Here is a 19300-nt window from a genome sequence, read left to right as displayed (position 1 = left end):
AAGGGGAATATTTTAAAGAGTATGTTAAACTTTGAGAGCAAATCTGATTTGAAGTTTACTTCTGCTCTAAGACATTTTTTGAGACATTTACAAGCAACTGAAAGGCTCATTCTAAAATGGAATGGATTGCCCCATCTTATTAGACCCCTTGGGTTGAATATAAAGTCAGTAGCTGTGGGCCATTTAACTTTTCATTAATTGACTGTGGGTTCTTTGGCTTTTAATTAATTCAAACAGATGAATAAATGAACTTCCTGTTTACAAGATAAGCTTGAAATCATGCAAGGCTGGGAGAGCAAAAGTAACAAACCACTATTTTTTTCATTAACAAATAATCTAAAATCATATGTTGAAATCTGCCCTTACTGTTTCTGATTTTTATCTTACTATTTATTTGAAACTTGTAACCTTTCATAACTTTATTCACTCAAAAAGGAAAAAAATCATGGAAGGAAGGAAATACTTCTTTAGGTAAATTAATCAGAAATAAGTAATTTTCAGATGTCTTATAAACTAGTTCCAGTATTTAAAGAGGCTTCTTTAGTATAAAATAATTCCAGGCCAAAATTCCAGAGTTTTATGAAGTTGAAGAGTTTTATGAAATGGTCTGACTGAATCAGCTATGAAAGATTAAAATAATGTATATGAATAATGTTTTTCAAATTTAATTTAAAAATTAATTTTTCTTGGTTTGGTTTTATAAATTAACATGAATAATTTAAATGATTCCTTTTTTTTTTTTTTGGTAGGACTCATGTCAGTCTATAGAGCAAAGTCCTGGGGGTATGAGGGCTCAGCAGTAATATGCTTATCCTTGTGATCGAAGATAGTGACCTCAGTGCAACAGTTTGAAAAATACCAGGCTTGGCCAATTCTTAAAACTTTTCCAGCTTCAGATTCTGTGATTCTCCTGTGTGATTCTCATTATTTATGATGCATTCTTAGTTCAGCCACAGGCAGAGGACTCTCTAGTCAAGTTTTGAGTGCCAAATATTTCCTGCTCTTCCCTGCTCTCTGAAGGAATACAGAACCCCCTCCATGAAAGACTCTCTGAATCTTTCTCCTTTCCAGCTGTAGTAATATGCTTCCCCCGCTCTGGCCACTGCTGCACAGTCCACACAGAGCTAATACTAGCGCCCAAAGTAATGTGCATTTTTTAATTTTTATAATAATTTATTCCATTTTATATCTATCATTTTTTCCCTTTTAAACCACTTTATGTGGGTTGCCATTTCCTCCTCCAGAGGATCTTCCCAAGCCAGGGATCAAACTCATGTCTCTTACTTCTCCAGCATAGGCAGGCAGGTTCTTTACCACTGGCGCCACCTGGGAAGCCCCAGTGTTAAACATTCTTGTGATCATTTTAAGTCTTTTTTTTTTAGATTTAGGTTAAAGTATTAAAATTCTATCATGATTTTTATGTTTCGGACAGTGCTCTTTACACAGATTACATCATCCAAAACTTACAACCCTATGAAATAGGTATTGAAACACAGTGTTTTTGAAATAAGAAAATTGAGGGTTAAGTAAAGACACTTGCCAGTGTGAAAAATTACTTAGTGTACTTGGAGTTGGGATTCAAGCCCAGGAACCTTCCCTCCAGAAACCACACTATTATTTTTCTGAATAGCCTCACAATTAAAATATTGTCAGAAAGTCAGAGGAAGTCATCCTGGTAGCTTGACTTGGCTTGAAGTCTTTGTCAGATGTTAGACCATTTCTATTTCTGGTCTCGTCAAGACAACTGGCCTTTTCTCTCCATCTTTAGAGCTTCTATTCTTCTTTTTGCTTTTACTGCTGTTTCAAAGAAGCTGGACTGGTCCAAATAATTTTTTCTCAATTTCAGTTCCAACTTTGGCTAAAGAATTGCACTTCTGCTTCAGCTCAAACTACCCTAAATTTCAATTCAGGAGCATCCATTCATTCATTTATTTATTCAACAAATATTTATGAGTAGCTACTACATATCAGGCAGTGGGCAGTCTTCATACAGGCCGAGTCCTTGCTCTCATGTTCCTTACATTCAGTGGGAGTGCTGCTAAGTCACTTCAGTCGTGTCCGACTCTGTGCGACCCCATAGACTGCAGCCCACCAGGCTCCCCCGTCCCTGGGATTCTCCAGGCAAGAACACTGGAGTGGGTTGCCATTTCCTTCTCCATCAGTGGGAGTAGACAACGATAAACAAACATATGGCACAACACATTAGGCATGACAGTGCTGCAGAGAATAGTGGAGGGGAGAGGGGATAGCAAAGTATGGGCCTCGGGGTGCGGCTGTGTTGTTGCAAAGTTTAAAAGGAGGGCCAGGGAACGCTGCTTCAATAAGGTAATATTTGAGCAGAGACATAAAAGAAATGTAAATCAAAAATGTGCCTGTATGGGGAAAAGAGAACAGCAAGAACAAAGGCCCAGATGCCGGAAGAAGCTTAGAGTTTTTCCCTGACAATGAGAGAGCCTGTGGGCTAGAGCTGAGAAAAATGAGTTGATGCCTGAAATTGCTTGACTCATCTGTAAGTCGTTCAAGAATGTCATTTGACTTTAAAAATATAAATCGTTTCCCAGAAAACTTATTTTAGACAATATTAATATTTTTATACATTGCTTAGGACTTTAAAGAGAATTTTCTCAGATATTATCTCATTTTCTCCTTAAAACTTCTATGACTGACTGGTAAGTCTAATTTGATTATCCCAGCAACTACCATAGGACATAAAATATAGTAGGCACTCAGTCAATGTATATTGAATTAATAAGTTGAGTTATGGAATCAATGGGACAACTTTGTCAACCTTATCATATTCATTTTTATGGACTACTGATTGGGTTATGGAGAAGGCAATGGCACCCCACTCCAGTACTCTTGCCTGGAAAACCCCATGGACAGAGGAGCCTGGTAGGCTGCAGTCCATGGGGTCGCTAAGAGTTGGGCACAACTGAGCAACTTCACTGTCAGTTTTCACTTTCATGCATTGGAGAAGGAAATGGCAACCCACTCCAGTGTTCTTGCCTGGAGAATCCCAGGGACGGGGGAGCCTGGTGGGCTGCCGTCTATGGGGTCACACAGAGTCGGACACGACTGAAGTGACTTAGCAGCAGCAGCAGATTGGGTTATAATGTAGGGAAGCCTTAGAAGCTATGGTGATGTCTCAGGTCATTTGCCTCCACCATAATATATATGTGTATTTATTTTTTGTAGTAATTTATGCTTTTTCTATCTAACTCTTCCATTAAGTTCTTCAGCACTTTTTCCTGTAGTTAGTTTCCATAACTTCAAATTTATCTAATCTGCCATATTCTTGGAATTCATTTCATAACACTTATCAGAACCTATAATGTAAAAGTGATTCTAAGTGAGAGCATGAAACTTTTTTTAATAAGTTCAATATTATTCATGCTTCCTATTGTTTTGACTTCATCTTTCTTATTTATACATTTACAGTTAGTCTCTAGTCGACTAAGTTGCTAAGCAAAGTATACACTTGTGTCTTTTACCCTAGCTTTCATTTAAAAAAAAGAAAAAGAAAATTTATAGAGCATTTCAATCCAAAGGCACCAGACAGGTTCCATGGTCTGATCTAAAGCCACACTCCGAGTTTCTGTGCTGGGTCACACTGGACCTTGTTAGCTGAAGCACCCACAGGTTATCTGAGCTCTACTTCAGTACAGTTCAGTTGCTCAGTTGTGTCCGACTCTTTGCGACCCCATGAATTGCAGCATGCCAGGCCTCCCTGTCCATCACCAACTCCCAGAGTTCACTCAAACTCACGTCCATCAAGTCAGTGATGCCATCTAGACATCTCATCCTCTGTCATCCCCTTTTTCTCCTGCCCCCAATCTCTCCCAGCATCAGGGTCTTTTCCAATGAGTCAGCTCTTCGCATGAAGTGGCCAAAGTACTGGAGTTTCAGCTTCAGCATCAGTCCTTCCAAAGAACACCCAGGACTGATCTCCTTCAGAATGGACTGGTTGGATCTCCTTGCAGTCCAAGGGACTCTCAAGAGTCTTCTCCAACACCACAGTTCAAAAGCATCAATTCTTTGGCGCTCAGCCTTCTTCACAGTCCAACTCTCACATCCATATATGACTACTGGAAAAACCATAGCCTTGACTAGATGGACCTTTGTTAGCCCTCACCAAAGCAACAATTCCTGTCCCGTGTTAATGATCTGCCCACTTTGTGCAACAGAATTCCTGTGTCCTCTTCATGGAAGCATCACGTCTGTTGACTCTTCAGTTGTCCTACAAAAAAATGTCAAATGTTGCTCTTTCCTCTTCTGGTTGGATAGTATCGTGGCATTACCTCCATTCAGTTGTTCTTTCACTCACTCAACAAGGCGCTATTCGGAGCCCACCAATGTGCCAGGCACTGCTTTGGGCGCTGCAGGTCCAGCATCGTAAATACAGATGTCATACCTACTCTCTTACAAAGCTAAATGAATGATTCTAGAAGGGGAGAGGGAATGAATGATTATAAATAGTAATATAATAAATTTTGTGAAGGAAAAAAATAAACTAGGGAAACCAGATTACAATGATCTGTTTAAAAGAGTGTAGTTAACAGCCACTATGGAAAACAGCAAGGAGATTCCTCAAAAGACTAAAATTAGAACTTCAATATGATCCAGCAATTCCATTCCAGGGTATATATCTGAAGAAAAATGAAAATACAAATTTGAAATGATATATACACTCCAAGGTTCATAGCAGCATTATGTACAATTGCCATACTACAGAAGCAACCTAAAGTATCCTTTAACAGATGAATGGATAATGAAGATATGGTGTGTGTGTACACACACACACACACAATGGACTACTCAATTCGGTTCAGTCATGTCCGACTCAGTCGCTCAGTCGTGTCCAACTCTTTGCGACCCCATGAATTGCAGCATGCCAGGCCTCCCTATCCATCACCAACTCCCAGAGTTCACTCAGACTCACGTCCATTGAGTCAGTGATGCCATCCAGCTCTTTCATCCTCTGTCATCCCCTTCTCCTCCTGCCCCCAATCCCTCCCAGCATCAGGGTCTTTTCCAATGAGTCAACTCTTCGCATGAGGTGACCAAAGTATTGGAGTTTCAGCCTCACCGTCAGTCCTTCCAATGAACACCCAGGGCTGGTCTCCTTCAGAATGGACTGGTTGGTACTCCTTGCAGTCCAAGGGACTCTCAAGAGTCTTCTCCAACACCACAGTTCAAAACCATCAATTCTTTGGCACTCAGTTTTCTTCACAGTCCAACTCTCACATCCATACATGACCACTGGAAAAACCATAGCCTTAACTAGACAGACCTTTGTTTGCAAAGTAATGTCTCTGCTTTTGAATATGCTATCTAGGTTGGTCCTAACTTTCCTTCAAAGGAGTAAGCGTCTGTTAATTTCACGGCTGCAATCACCATCTGCAGTGATTTTGGAGCCCAAAAAAATAGTCTGACACTGTTTCCACTGTTTCCCCATCTATTTCCCATGAAGTGATGGGACCAGATGCCATGATCTTAGTTTTCTGAATGTTGAGCTTTAAGCCAACATTTCACTCTCCTCTTTCACTTTCATCAAGAGACTTTTTAGTTCCTCTTCACTTTCTGCCATAAGGGTGGTATCATCTACATACCTGAGGTTAATGATATTTCTCCTGGCAATCTTGATTCCAGCTTGTGTTTCTTCCAGCCCAGAGTTGCTCATGATGTACTCTGCATATAAGTTAAATAAACAGGGTGACAATATACAGCCTTGACATACTCCTTTTCCTATTTGGAACCAGTCTGTTGTTCCATGTCCAGTTCTAACTGTTGCTTCCTGACCTGCATATAGATTTCTCAAGAGGCAGGTCAGGTGGTCTGGTATTCCCATCTCTTTCAGAATTTTCCACAGTTTATTGTGATCCACACAGTCAAAGGCTTTGGCATAGTCAATAAAGCAGAAATAGATGTTTTTCTGGAACTCTCTTGCTTTTTCCATGATCAGCGGATGTTGGCAATTTGATCTCTGGTTCCTCTACCTTTTCTAAAACCAGCTTGAACATCTGGAAGTTCACGGTTCACATATTAATGAAACCTGGCTTGGAGAATTTTGAGCATTACCTTACTAGTGTGTGAGATGAGTGCAATTGTGTGGTAGTTTGAGCATTCTTTGGCATTGCCTTTCTTTGGGATTGGAATGAAAAATGACCTTTTCCAGTCCTGCCTGCTGAGTTTTCTAAATTTGCTGGCATATTGAGTGCAGCACTTTCACAGCATCATCTTTCAGGATTTGAAATAGCTCAACTGGAATTCCATCACCTCCACTAGCTTTGTTCATAGTGATGCTTTCTAAGGCCCACTTGACTTCACATTCCAGGATGTCTGGCTCTCGGAGAGTCATCACACCATCATGATTATCTGGGTCGTGAAGATCTTTTTTGTACAGTTCTGTATTCTTGCCACCTCACAATGGACTACTACTCAGCCATAAATAAAGAGTGAAATCTTGCCATTTTCAGCAACTTCTATGAACTTGGAGGGTATTGGGTTTAGTGAAGTAGCTCAGACAGAGGAGGACAAATACTGTATGTTTTCACTTATATGTGGAATCTTAAAAATAAAACAAATGAGTATAAGAAAACAGAAACAAACTTATAGATACAGAAAACATACTAGTGGTTACCAGAGGGGAGAGGGGTGGAGGAAAGGTCAAGAAAAGGGAAGGGAATTAAGAGGTATATATATAAGTATGTAATGTACAGCACAGGGAATATAGCTAATATTTCATCATAACTTTAAATGGAGTATAAGCTATAAAAATATCAAATTACTGTGTTGTACATCTGAAACTAATATAACATTGTAAATCAACTCTTCAGTGAAAAAGGGGGTAGGGAAGGTCTCACCGAGGGGATGATATTTAAGCAGAGATCTAGTAGAGGTGAGGAAGTAAACCACATGAATATCTGAGCAAAGTATATCTTTGAAGAAGAAATAGCAAGACTAAGGACCTTGAAGTGAGAATACACTTGGTATGCTCCAGGAACAGCATACAGATGAGTAAATCCACAGCTGGGTGAATAGAAGGGAGGATGATAGAAGATAAGGTCTAAGGCAAGTTCCAAATACCATAGGAATTTTTGAATATCGACTGTCACTGCATCCCAACAGTTCCTGATGTGTTTACTTAATCCGTTTCTGGACAGTTTTCTTAAAGTCAGTGTAAAGGATATGGGACATCTGTTGGAAATATTTTGGGTAGAGTAATTCATGTAATGCTCTTTCAATAAAATTTAGGGAAAAAACCATGAAGACAACAGTACTCACAATTGCACAGTCTTTTGGTTTTTGAGGTGAAATTTACATACATAAAACTACCATGTTAAAATAATTCAATGGCATTAGTACATTCACAGTGCTGTTCAACCACCACCTCTGTCTGGTACAAAACACTTTCATCACCCCAAAAGGAAAACCCACACCCATTAAGGAGTTCTAATAATTTCTCCCTACCTCCCTCTGCAGCGCCAGTCCACTTTCCGTCACCATAGATTTACCTGTTCTGGGTGCTTCATGTAAATGGAATCATATAGTATGTGACCTTTTATGCCTGGCTTCTTTCACTTAGTGTTAATGTTTTCAGGATTCATCCATATTGTAGCATGTATCAGCACTTCATTCCTTGTTATGGCTGTATAATGTTCCGTTGTATATATGAACTGCAATTGGTTTACCTGTTCATCTACTAATGAACACCTGGGTGGTTTCTGCCTTTTGGCTACTGTGAATGCTGCTGCTATCAACAAGTGTGTACAAATATTTCTCTAAAAACCTGTTTTCAGTTCTTTTGGATATAAAGTGAGGATCATAATTGCTGAGTCATATGATAATTCTATATTTTACTTTTTGAGATACCACCAAACTGTTCTCCACAATAGCTGAATTGTATAGTCCCATGGCAGTCTGATTCTTAAGACATATCTATCCTCAGGACGGGGGAGCCTGGTGGGCTGCTGTCTCTGGGGTCACACAGAGTCGGACACGACTGAAGTGACTTAGCAGCAGCAGCAGCAGCATCCTCTATAATCACTTGCCTCCTCAACACCTTAACTTCCCTAGGTTGAAGCTGATTACCTTAGGTGGCAATCTGATTAACTGGTTCTCCCAACTCAAGCTGAAGGGGTACTTTTATTAGAAAAACTAAGGAAAATAAAATTGATAAAGACAAAACATGAAAACTTCTAAAGGCTACCATCTGTGTTGTATAATTTCTTACCCAGATTACTCCAGGCATGATGAAGTACTTTGGGGTCAACCCAGTGGGGTGGATTCTGTGATCCTATATATTTCTTTTTGTTTTCTAGAATATTTTTGATTTTAGAATTCACAGTACCTATTATTTATGTGGCTTATAAAATCAATAGCTGAATGCCTACTGTATACCAAGAATTTTGTTATATAGTGGATATCAAAGATTTCATATTCTCAGAGAAAAGCATGCCTCTAAGTAAGTGAAAACTTGTGTTGAGCTATTTGAAATCAAGGAATAAGACAGTGATTCTTAGAGTGTGGCATAATGTCACCTACAGCAGAATCATCTAGGATGCTTTGGCCTGCTTCAGCACTATAGTTCAGAATCTCTGGTTAGATTCCTGGGCTGCTGCTGCTGCTGCTGCTGCTAGGTCGCTTCGGTCGTGCCCAACTCTGTGCGACCCCATAGATGGCAGCCCACCAGGCTCCACTGTCCCTGGGATTCTCCAGGCAAGAACGCTGGAGTGGGTTGCCCTTTCCTTCTCCAATGCATGAAAGTGAAAAGTGAAAGTGAAGTCGCTCAGTCGTGTCCAACTGGCAGCGACCCCATGGACTGCAGCCCAAGCTCCTCTGTCCATGGGAGTTTCCAGGCAAGAGTACTGGAGTGGGGTGCCATTGCCTTCTCCAAGATTCCTGGGTTAGAATCCAGAAATCTGCATTTTATTAAGCTTTTAAGATTATCTTCATGTGTTTAGAAGTTTGAGAAGTACTGAAATAGGGAATGCTTTTATTTTAGCACTTTTTTTACAAATAATTTGAAAATAATGTTTTATAATAACTTTCTGGATATGAAATATGTTCAAATTAATTCAAGATTAAAAACAGTTTATGAAAATAAAATAGCGAAATAATGTTCCACAATATTATTGTCAAGTCTTTATGAGTTTACTGCACTATGAGATCAATCAGAAATTCATTAGTGTCCCCATTCAATAAAGTTACTTGTCCCTCTCCTCCCCCTTACAACATGCTAGACTTCAGTAGTGAAAAGTGAACTGGACAGAGACACTACCTCATGGAATTTATAGTCCAGCTTTACTAAAACCCAAAATGTATTTGGTGGGGATAGGAGTGGTAACTAGTTATCAGAGTTTTTTTTAAAGTATTTACCACTTTCACCTCTTAGGCAGAACAGATAATGCTACTTAAGGGGTTTCCAACATAACTCTGCAACTGTTAAAGGAAACTTAATTTGCTCTGGAACAGTAGTACATGGTTTGAGATGCTTTAGTCCCTTCATATGGAATCCTACACCTCTCCATCCTTTTCTGCTTTGCTGCTGGAAGCAAGTATTTTAAATTACTAAGGTTTAAAAATTATGTTTATTACAACACATAAAAACCTTTTCTGTATAATCGAATGAGTGAGATACAACTTACAGTTGCCTAAAGGTGCTGAGAACTAGCTTTTATTTTTATTTCTTTTTTGAAAAAGTACATTAGCATTTTGACTATTTGGGTATATAGCCATAAGCTAAATAGAATAAGTATAACAATTTCAAATGAATGCTTAATGAGAATGGTACTTAACTTGTTTTCCATTTTCCTACTCATGTCATTATTTGCCAATTTCAGCCCAATAAATTTTCTAGCAAACCATCTCTCATGTGTATGATTTAGAGGTTATATAATTTTGCTCTGGACAGTTTAGGTACGATTAATGAATAATTCAAGATGACTGTGTTACTGTCCTTTCCTTGGATTCCGTAAAAACCATTGTCATTATTCTTTTACTACAATACAAACAATAAAATACATGAATATTTTGTTGGAGGATAAAGGATTCACTAAGGGTTTCCTAGGTGGCTCAGTTGATAAAGAATCTGCCTGCAATGCAGGAGACCTGGGTTCCATCCCTGGGTTGAGGAAGATCCCCTGCAGGAGGGCATGGCAATCCACTCCAGTCTTCTTGCCTGGAGAATCCCATGGACAGAGGAGCCTGGCGGGCTACAGTCCATGGGGTCACAAAATGTCAGACACGACTGAGTGACTGAGCACACAAGGTCACTAAGAAAGAAATGCACAGCACTGTAAAAGTTGCTATAATACAGCTATGTGGGCCATATTCCTCTTTTGTTTAAAATCTTCAGTGCTGACAAGGTGTGCGTGCTCAGTCATGTCTGTTTGCAACTCCATGGACTGTAGCCCATCAGGTTCCTCTGTCCATGAAATTTTCCAGGCAAGAATACTGGAGCAAGTCGTCATTTCCTTCTCCAGGGAATCTTCCTGACCCAGGGATCCAACCCACATCTCCTGTGTCTCCTGCATTGGCGGGCAGATTCTTTACCACTGAGCCATCTGAAGCCCCGGTGCTGATTAGACAACTCCAAAAGTGCCAAGGCTCAATTTTAAAATATCATTTAAAATTTTAGGCATATGTCTGACTTTACACCAAGTGAACAACAGTGAGAAATAGAAGATGGAATTTTGTAACAGGATAATAAAGAACTTTTAAGGTGACAGAGGAAAGGATGAAAAATTCCACTCATAGGCTTAAAACTCCACTTCTGAGTGCTAGGATTAAGGTCATGTATCCATGTTCTCATTTGATCTTCATGCCAAACCCATGAATATCTCTGATGTTTGTGTGTATGTGTACATAGATCAAGAGATACAGGAGTTTATATAAATTAGCTGCCCAATTGTTTTTGTTTACTTTAGCAGATCTAGCTATAGTATACATATTTATATTATAATTAGTATTTGGTTGATTAAGAAAATATTAACTCTAAAAATTCTGTGCTGAAACATACTTTTGCCTATTGCTGAAAAACCATATTAAACACTAAAATTTCTTGCCCAGCCTTAATTTGGTCACCAACTACTTATGTTAACTATCAAAAGATAAAATAGGTCAAAATATAATTTAGGAAGCCCAGATAAGAAACAAAAAGCCAGCAGATAATTCCCCAAAGAATGTCACACATGTAATGAATCCTAACATAAATCTCCATATAAAACTCTTTTGCAATTATTTTTTATAAATTTGTCTTTCCTATTTGCTTTAATTGATATGTTCATTTTGTTAAATAAATTTGGAGAAAAATCCAAAGATATATAAAATCTCCCATTTTACTCAGTTCTCAAACCCCTGTTTCTTTAAATTAGATCTTTTTTATTTTTTTTTTTGCCTTCAACTAGATCTTTTAATGCCTGTAACTGCTTTTGGCTTTATAGAATGAGGCCTCAAAAAACTAAGTTAGTGGGGTAGCATAGAGATTCAAATTTGGAAAAATAATTTTGGAAATAGTCAAATTTTTGTGTTAAATTGTATTCAAATACAATTCTCTTATAATGTTTATTGGATATTATGTTCCCTATTAATACTTTTATTTGCTATTGTTTAGTTGCTAAGTCTGGTCCAACTCTTTTGTGATCCCATTGGCTGTAGCCCATCAGGCTCCTCTGTCAATGGGATTTCCCAGGCAAGAATACTGGAGTGGGTTACCATTTCCTTCTCCAGGGAATCTTCCCAACCCTGGACTGAACCCATCTCCTGCATTGACAGGCAGATTTTTTACCACTGAGCCACCAGGGAAGCCCAGTACTTTTATAAGCAGTTTCAGATTTGCTCAGAAATTGTTTTGCTTGGTAAGAGTAAGCAGAATTATTTTCTCCTGAGGAAATGGTTACTTCATTGCCATATAAATATGTATTGATACATAGGGCAGAATTTATATTAGACAAAACAAAGGAAACAATCTGAATGTACAACAGTAGTATAAAATGGTTAAATAAATTATAATGTATGCATTTGATATAATATTCAGCATCCATTAAAACCAATAGATTAAAAATTTTGGATTTGAATGGTTAATATGATGAGAGAAAGCTCGTGATATACTGTTAAATGAGAAAGGCAAAATTCAAACTTGTATTTTATATTATAATTGATACAGTTCTAATTTTTACTTTATGCCTCTAATTTCACTGAGCTATACATCTGTATATCTGAGTATATGTTGTTGTTTTTGTTTTAGTCTCTAAGTCATGTCCAGCTCTTTGCAACCCTGTGGACAGTAGCCTTCCAGGCCACTCGGTCCATGGGATTTCTCAGGCAAGAATACTAGAATGGGTTGCGATTCCTCCTCCAGGGGATCTTCCCGATCCAGGGACTGAACCTGGTGTCCTGCACTGGCAGGTCGATTCTTTACCACTGAGCCACCAGGGAAGCTTATGAAATGTGTGTATGGGTGTGTGTGTGTGTGTGTGTATATATATATATATATATGCATCTATTTTATTGCGGTAAAAAAACAGAGAACACAAAGAAGACATACAGATAGCCAGCACACACAGGAAAAGATGTTCAGCGTCACTAATCATCAGGGAAATGCAAACAAAACCACAATGAAATCTCACTTCAGAATAGCTAAGACAAGGACAAGAAATTACAAGTGCTAGAAAGGATGTGGATGAAAAAGAACTCCTGTATATTGTTTGTGGGGTTTTAAATTGGTGCAGCCACTATGGAAAACAGTATAAACTTTCCTCAAATAATTAAAAATAGAACTACCACATCTCTCAGCAATTTCACTTTTGAGTATTTACCCAAAGAGAGCAAAATCACTAATTAAAAAACCCTATTTTCATTGTAGTATTGTTTATAACAGCCAAGATATAGAAGCAAGCTAAGGTCCATCAATAGACGAATGGATAAAGATGTAGTGTGTACATACAGTAGAATATTTGCCATTTAAAAAAAGAGTGAAATCTTGCCATGGGACATCATGGATGGGTCTAGAGGGTATTATGCTCAGTGAAGTAAATAAACAGAGAAAGATAAATACCATATGATCTCACTTATATGTAGAATGTAAAAAACAAACAAAATGAAACAAAAACAGACTCATAGATAAGAGAACAAATGGGTAGTTGCCAAAAAGAAGAAGTTTGAGGGAATGAGTGAAATTAAGGTAATAGGTAAGTGAAATTAAGAGTACAAACTGCTGATTATAAAATAATTAAGTCATGGGGATGTAATTTACATAAATATGCATTACAAATATGGTCAGTAATACTGTAATGACTTTGTATGGGCACAGATGGTTCCTAGACTTCAGGTTTGATCATTTCATACTGTATTTAAATGTCAAATTACTATTTTATATTCCTGAAGCTAACATATTGTTTGTCAGCTGTATTTCAAATAAAAAATAAGTAGATGAGAAGTATACAATATACAGATACAGTTATCAATAATATAATGCACATAATTACATTAATATGTAATATATTGCTGATAATTATACGAACACCTAATATTTTATGCCACTTTTTAAAAGGTTTATCAGACATTCCTGCATATATTACATCTTCTACATTCCTCATCACAGTTCTCTGAACTAGGTAACTGTCTCCACTTTAACAAATGAAGGGTAAAGTTCAGATAGATTTGTATTATCTACCACTAACAATAACAACAACAAATTCGTAGTAGTAATTGTAGCAGCAGCAATAAGAAAGGAGTGGCAACTAGTAATTGTTGAACACATGCAGTTGTGAGAGGGTCTCTGATTAAAATGAATATCTGTTTATCCCCCCAAAAGATTCAGGTCATGAGCATGAGGGGGCGGGGCTTCCAGGTATCAGACACTAGGAAGAGAAAAGATTCTGTTGTGGGTCCAGCTGTACTATGGAAGGGTAGGGAAAGATTTAGAGTGGTAGGCTAAAAAGAGTACCTAACTTGGATCAGGTGATGTATGTCCTTAACCTAGGACCTACCAACTAATTTTATCTGTGAAAACAGGTAAATCGGTTCTCCTGACTTTCTTCGTGTATAATATAAGAATTAACTAAGATCCTTTACAAGTCTACCATTTACAGTTACTTTTTGCTTCCTTTAGGTGGGCACTGAACTACCATAGTCTGGGGAAGGGGAAGAGAAGGAATATAAGAATGTGAATTTGAATAAGAATGAGAAAGAAAAGGAGAAAGAGAAGTCCATTAAAATATTCATAGCATGATACTTTATACGATATAATAATTAAACCTCAAAATAGCTTTACCTGTCATTAGTAAAAAGTTTGTTTATCTGTTTTCCAATGAAATGGCAAATTAGAAATTTACTTTACCATGATACCCATATTTGAAGAATAATCACTATCTTTGGGGAATCTAAGACTTACAGATTGAAAAGAATTGGATTTTGAAGACCAAAGATGTATCTGAGAAACAACTATCTGTTTCTTTCAATATGTTTTTACATAGTTTCACTTTAAAAGAATATCTTTTTTTTTTTTTTACAGTTGGTGAATTACATCCCCTAAAGAGTAAAATGAGATGTATTTTATGTATTAGATACTAGTTCCTTCGAACATGAAGAATAAACTTTTCATTTAACTTCCTTTTTCTAACTGACACTTTTTGCTGATTTACTGCATCTAAAGAATAAATGTATAAGTATATAATTATGTAATCTCAGAACCATCTTGCTAGTTGGAAGGTGGTTAAAAAAACCTACTTTCCATGATTTAACTCTTTCATGCCTAAAGGAGTATTTTTACCTTTTGACTGCTAACGGAAGATATCTTCTCAAAGCGATTCTCTACCTGATACGTTTTTTTAATTATGTATTTCAGGCCCTGCTTGATACTCAGAATCTTTTGCGTGCACAAATCACAAATTTTACTTTCAACCTGGGATTTTCGGGGAAATTTTACCATACAGGTAAGAGAGAGATTAACTATCCCCGTAGTTAGCCTCTCTGACCACTCTCTTTAAAACTGTGACCCCCTCCTCTTCAGACCTTCTTGGGTCTCTCCACTGTTTTATTTTCTTCATATTACTCAATTTCATTTAACTTATTTTTTCACCTTTACAGAATGTTAATAGCTTGAAAGTTTATTCACCATGTTATTATTTAATGGCCTTTTCTCTACTGAACTATAATTTACAGACATAAAACTGTATAAGTAATAAGTATGGTGCTCAATGGATTTCACCAAGTGTACAGAGCTGTGTACCCAGATCAAGAAAGAGGTTCTACCAGAATCTACACACCCTCTCCCTTGGGCTGCTTTATAGTCCCTCACTTCCCACCAAGAAAACCACTATCCTGGCTTCTAACATCATAAATTAGTTTGCCTGGCTTTAAGATGTGTATAAAAAGAATCATATAAATGGACTCTTCTATATATAGCTTGTTTTGTCTAACATTATTTTGGTTTTGCAGATATTATTGTGTAGGGTTGTATTTCTTTCAACTTTATTTTTCTGTAGTATTGCACTGTTTGAATTTAACAAATTTATTTATTCCATTCTGTTCCAGTGTGGATGGTTGGGTTTTCAATCTTTGCCTTTCATTTTTTTGGAATAGTCATGTTAAGAATGTTTTAAACACAACTATGGTTAAAAATAGTTGTCCTTCAGAGGACAATTTTTTTCTGTTGTTTATCAACCAGTAGAATTGCTGGTTATATGGTATACTTATGATCAGCTTTAGTAGAAAATGCCAAACAGTTTTTCAAAGTGGTGATATCAATTTATATTTCCAATACTATGTGAGTTTTCCTGTTGTTTTATATTCCTCCAAGTATTTAATATTATTATCTTATTATTTTAGCCTTCTAGTGGGCATGTCAGATCAGTTCAGTTGCTCAGTCGTGTCCGACTCTTTGCGACCCCATGAATCACAGCACGCCAGGTCTCCGTGTCTATCACCAACTCCTGGAGTTCACTCAAACTCATGTCCATCGAATCGGTGATGCCATCCAGCCATCTCATCCTCTGTTGTCCCCTTCTCCTCCTGCCCACCATCCCTCCCAGCATCAGAGTCTTTTCCAGTGAGTCAGCTCTTTGCATGAGGTGGCCAAAGTACTGGAGTTTCAGCTTCAGCATCAGTCCTTCCAATGACCACCCAGGACTGATCTCTTTTAGGATGGAATGGTTGGATCTTCTTGCAGTCCAAGGGACTCTCAAGAGTCTTTTCCAACACCACAGTTCAAAAGCATCAATTCTTCAGCACTCAGCTTACTTCACAGTCCAACTCTCACATCCATACATGATCACTGGAAAAACCATAGCCTTGACTAGATGGACCTTTGTTGGCAAAGTAATATCTCGGCTTTTCAATATGCTATCTAGGTTGGTCATAACTTTCCTTCCAAGGAGTAAGCGTCTTTTAATTTCATGGCTGCAATCACCATCTGCCGTGATTTTGGAGCCCAGAAAAATAAAGTCTGACACTTTCCACTGTTTCCCCATCTATTTCCCATGAAGTGGTGGGACCGGATGCCATGATCTTAGTTTTCTGAATGTTGAGCTTTAAGCCAGCTTTTTCACTCTCCTCTTTCACTTTCATCAAGAGGCTTTTTAGTTCCTCTTCACTTTCTGCCATAAGGGTAGTGTCATCTGCATATCTGAGGTTATTGATATTTCTCCCAGCAATCTTGATTCCAGCTTGTTCTTCTTCCAGCCCGGCATTTCTCATGATGTACTCTGCATAGAAGTTAAATAAGCAGGGTGACAACATACATCCTTGACATACTCCTTTTCCTATTTGGAACCAGTCTGTTGTTCCATGTCCAGTTATAACTGCTGCTTCCTGACCTGCATATAGGTTTCTCAAGAGGCAAGTCAGGTGGTCTGGTATTCCCATCTCTTTCAGAATTTTCCACAGTTTATTGTGATCCACACAGTCAAAGGCTTTGGCACAGTCAATAAAGCAGAAATTGATGTTTTTCTGGAACGCTCTTGCTTTTTCCATGATCCAGCAGATGTTGGCAATTTGATCTCTGGTTCCTCTGCCTTTCTAAAACCAGCTTGAACATCTGGAAGTTCACGGTTCACATACTGCTGAAGCCTGGCTTAGAGAATTTTGAGCATTACTTTACTAGCGTGTGAGATGAGTGCAATTGTGTGGTAGTTTGAGCATTCTTTGGCATTGCCTTTCTTTGGGATTGGAATGAAAACTGATCTTTTCCAGTCCTGTGGCCGCTGCTGAGTTTTCCAAATTTGCTGGCATATTGAGTGCAGCACTATCACAGCATCATCTTTCAAGATTTGAAATAGCTCAACTGGAATTCCATCACCTCCACTAGCTTTGTTTGTAGTGATGCTTTCTAAGGCCCACTTGACTTTGCATTCCAGGATGTCTGGCTCTAGGTGAGTGATCGTGATTATCTGGGTCGTGAAGGTCTTTTTTGTACAGTTCTTCTGTGTATTCTTGCCTCCTCTTCCTAATATCTTCTGCTTCTGTTAGGTCCATACCATTTCTGTCCTTTATTGAGCCCACTTTTGCATGAAATGTTCCCTTCGTATCTCTCATTTTCTTGAAGAGATCCCTAGTCTTTCCCATTCTGTTGTTTCCTCTATTTCTTTACATTGATCGCTGAGGAAGGCTTTCTTATCTCTTCTTGCTATTCTTTGGAACTCTGCATTCAAATGGGTGTATCTTTCCTTTTCTCCTTTGCTTCCTGTGTCTCTTCTTTTCACAGCTATTTGTAAGGCCTCCTCAGACAGCCATTTTGCTTTTTTGCATTTCTTTTCCATGGGGATGGTCTTGATCCTTGTCTCCTGTACAATGTCACGAACCTCCGTCCATAGTTCATCAGGCACTCTATCTATCAGATCTAGGCCCTTTAATCTTTTTCTCACTTCCACTGTATAATCATAAGGGATTTGATTTAGGTCATACTGGAATGGTCTAGTGGTTTTCCCCACTTTCTTCAATTTAAGTCTGAATTTGGCAATAAGGAGTTCATGATCTGAGCCACAGTCAGCTCCTGGTCTTGTTTTTGCTAACTGTATAGAGCTGCTCCATTTTTGGCTGCAAAGAACATAATCAATCTGACTTCGGTGTTGACCATCTGGTGATGTCCATGTATAGAATCTTCTCTTGTGTTGTTGGAGGATGGTGTTTGCTATGACCAGTGCCTTCTCTTGGCAAAACTCTATTAACCTTTGCCCTGCTTCATTCCATTCTCCAAGGCCAAATTTGCCTGTTACTCCAGGTGTTTCTTGACTTCCTACTTTTGCATTCCAGTCCCCTAAAATGAAAAGGACATCTTTTTGGGGTGTTAGTTCTAAAAGGTCTTGTAGGTCTTCATAGAACTGTTCAACTTCAGGTTCTTCAGCATTACTGGTTGGGGCATAGCCTTCGACTACTGTGATATTAAATGGTTTGCCTTGGAAACGAACAGAGATCATTGTGTCGTTTTTGAGGTTGCATCCAAGTATTGCATTTCGGACTCTTTTGTTGACCATGATGGCTACTCCATTTCTTCTAAGGGATTCCTGCCTGCAGTAGTAGATATAATGGTCATCTGAGTTAAATTCACCCATTCCAGTACATTTTAGTTCGCTGATTCCTAGAATATCGATGTTCACTCTTGCCATCTCTTATTTGACCATTTCCAATTTGCCTTGATTCGTGGACCTGACATTCCAGGTTCCTATTCAATATTGCTCTTTACAGCATGGGACCTTGCTTCTATCACCAGTCATATCCACAGCTGGGTATTGTTTTTGCTTTGGCTCCATCCCTTCATTGTTTCTGGAGTTATTTCTCCACTACTAATTGGTTCGGTTCAATCACTCAGTCATGTCCAACTCTTTGAGACCCCATAGATGCAGCACTCCAGGCTTCCCTGTCCATCACCAACTCCGGGAGCTTGCTCAAACTCATGTCCATCGAATCGTGATGCCATCCAACCATCTCATCCTCTGTCATCCCCTTCTCCTCCTGCCTTCAATCTTTCCCAGCATCACGGTCTTTTCCAGTGAGTCAGTTCTTTGCATCAGGTGGCCAAAGCATCAGAGTTGATACTAATATCTGCTATTTAAGTACTCTAAGTTTGTTCATCGTCTTCAAGATCGCCTTGGCAATTCTGGGCCTTCTTCATTTTTATATAAATTTTAAAATTAGCTTCCCAGATCCACAAAGATCCTCACTGGAATTTTTATGTTATTGCTGCTGCTGCTGCTGTTGTCCAGTCACCAAGTCCTGTCCTACTCTTTGCAGCCCCAGGGACTGTAGCATGCCAGGCTCCTCTGTCCTCGACTGTCTCCCAGAGATTGCTCAAATTTATGTC

At 38.5% G+C, this 19300-nt stretch overlaps 1 protein-coding gene across 5 annotated transcripts in view; it reads left to right on the top strand.

The window, feature by feature from the left end:
- Positions 1 to 19300, top strand: part of LOC109560231 (bifunctional heparan sulfate N-deacetylase/N-sulfotransferase 3) — a 188176-nt gene that overhangs the window by 52871 nt on the left and 116005 nt on the right. For all 5 annotated transcript variants that reach the window (XM_019962273.2, XM_070791019.1, XM_070791021.1 and 2 more), the window contains one exon: positions 14849 to 14936. In XM_019962273.2, the coding sequence (XP_019817832.2) occupies positions 14849 to 14936 (88 nt within the window). The remainder of the gene's footprint in view (positions 1 to 14848; positions 14937 to 19300) is intronic.

The sequence above is a fragment of the Bos indicus genome, chromosome 6 (assembly GCF_029378745.1).
Source record: "Bos indicus isolate NIAB-ARS_2022 breed Sahiwal x Tharparkar chromosome 6, NIAB-ARS_B.indTharparkar_mat_pri_1.0, whole genome shotgun sequence".
NCBI lineage: Eukaryota > Metazoa > Chordata > Mammalia > Artiodactyla > Bovidae > Bos > Bos indicus.
This window is presented reverse-complemented; position numbering and strand designations above follow the sequence as displayed.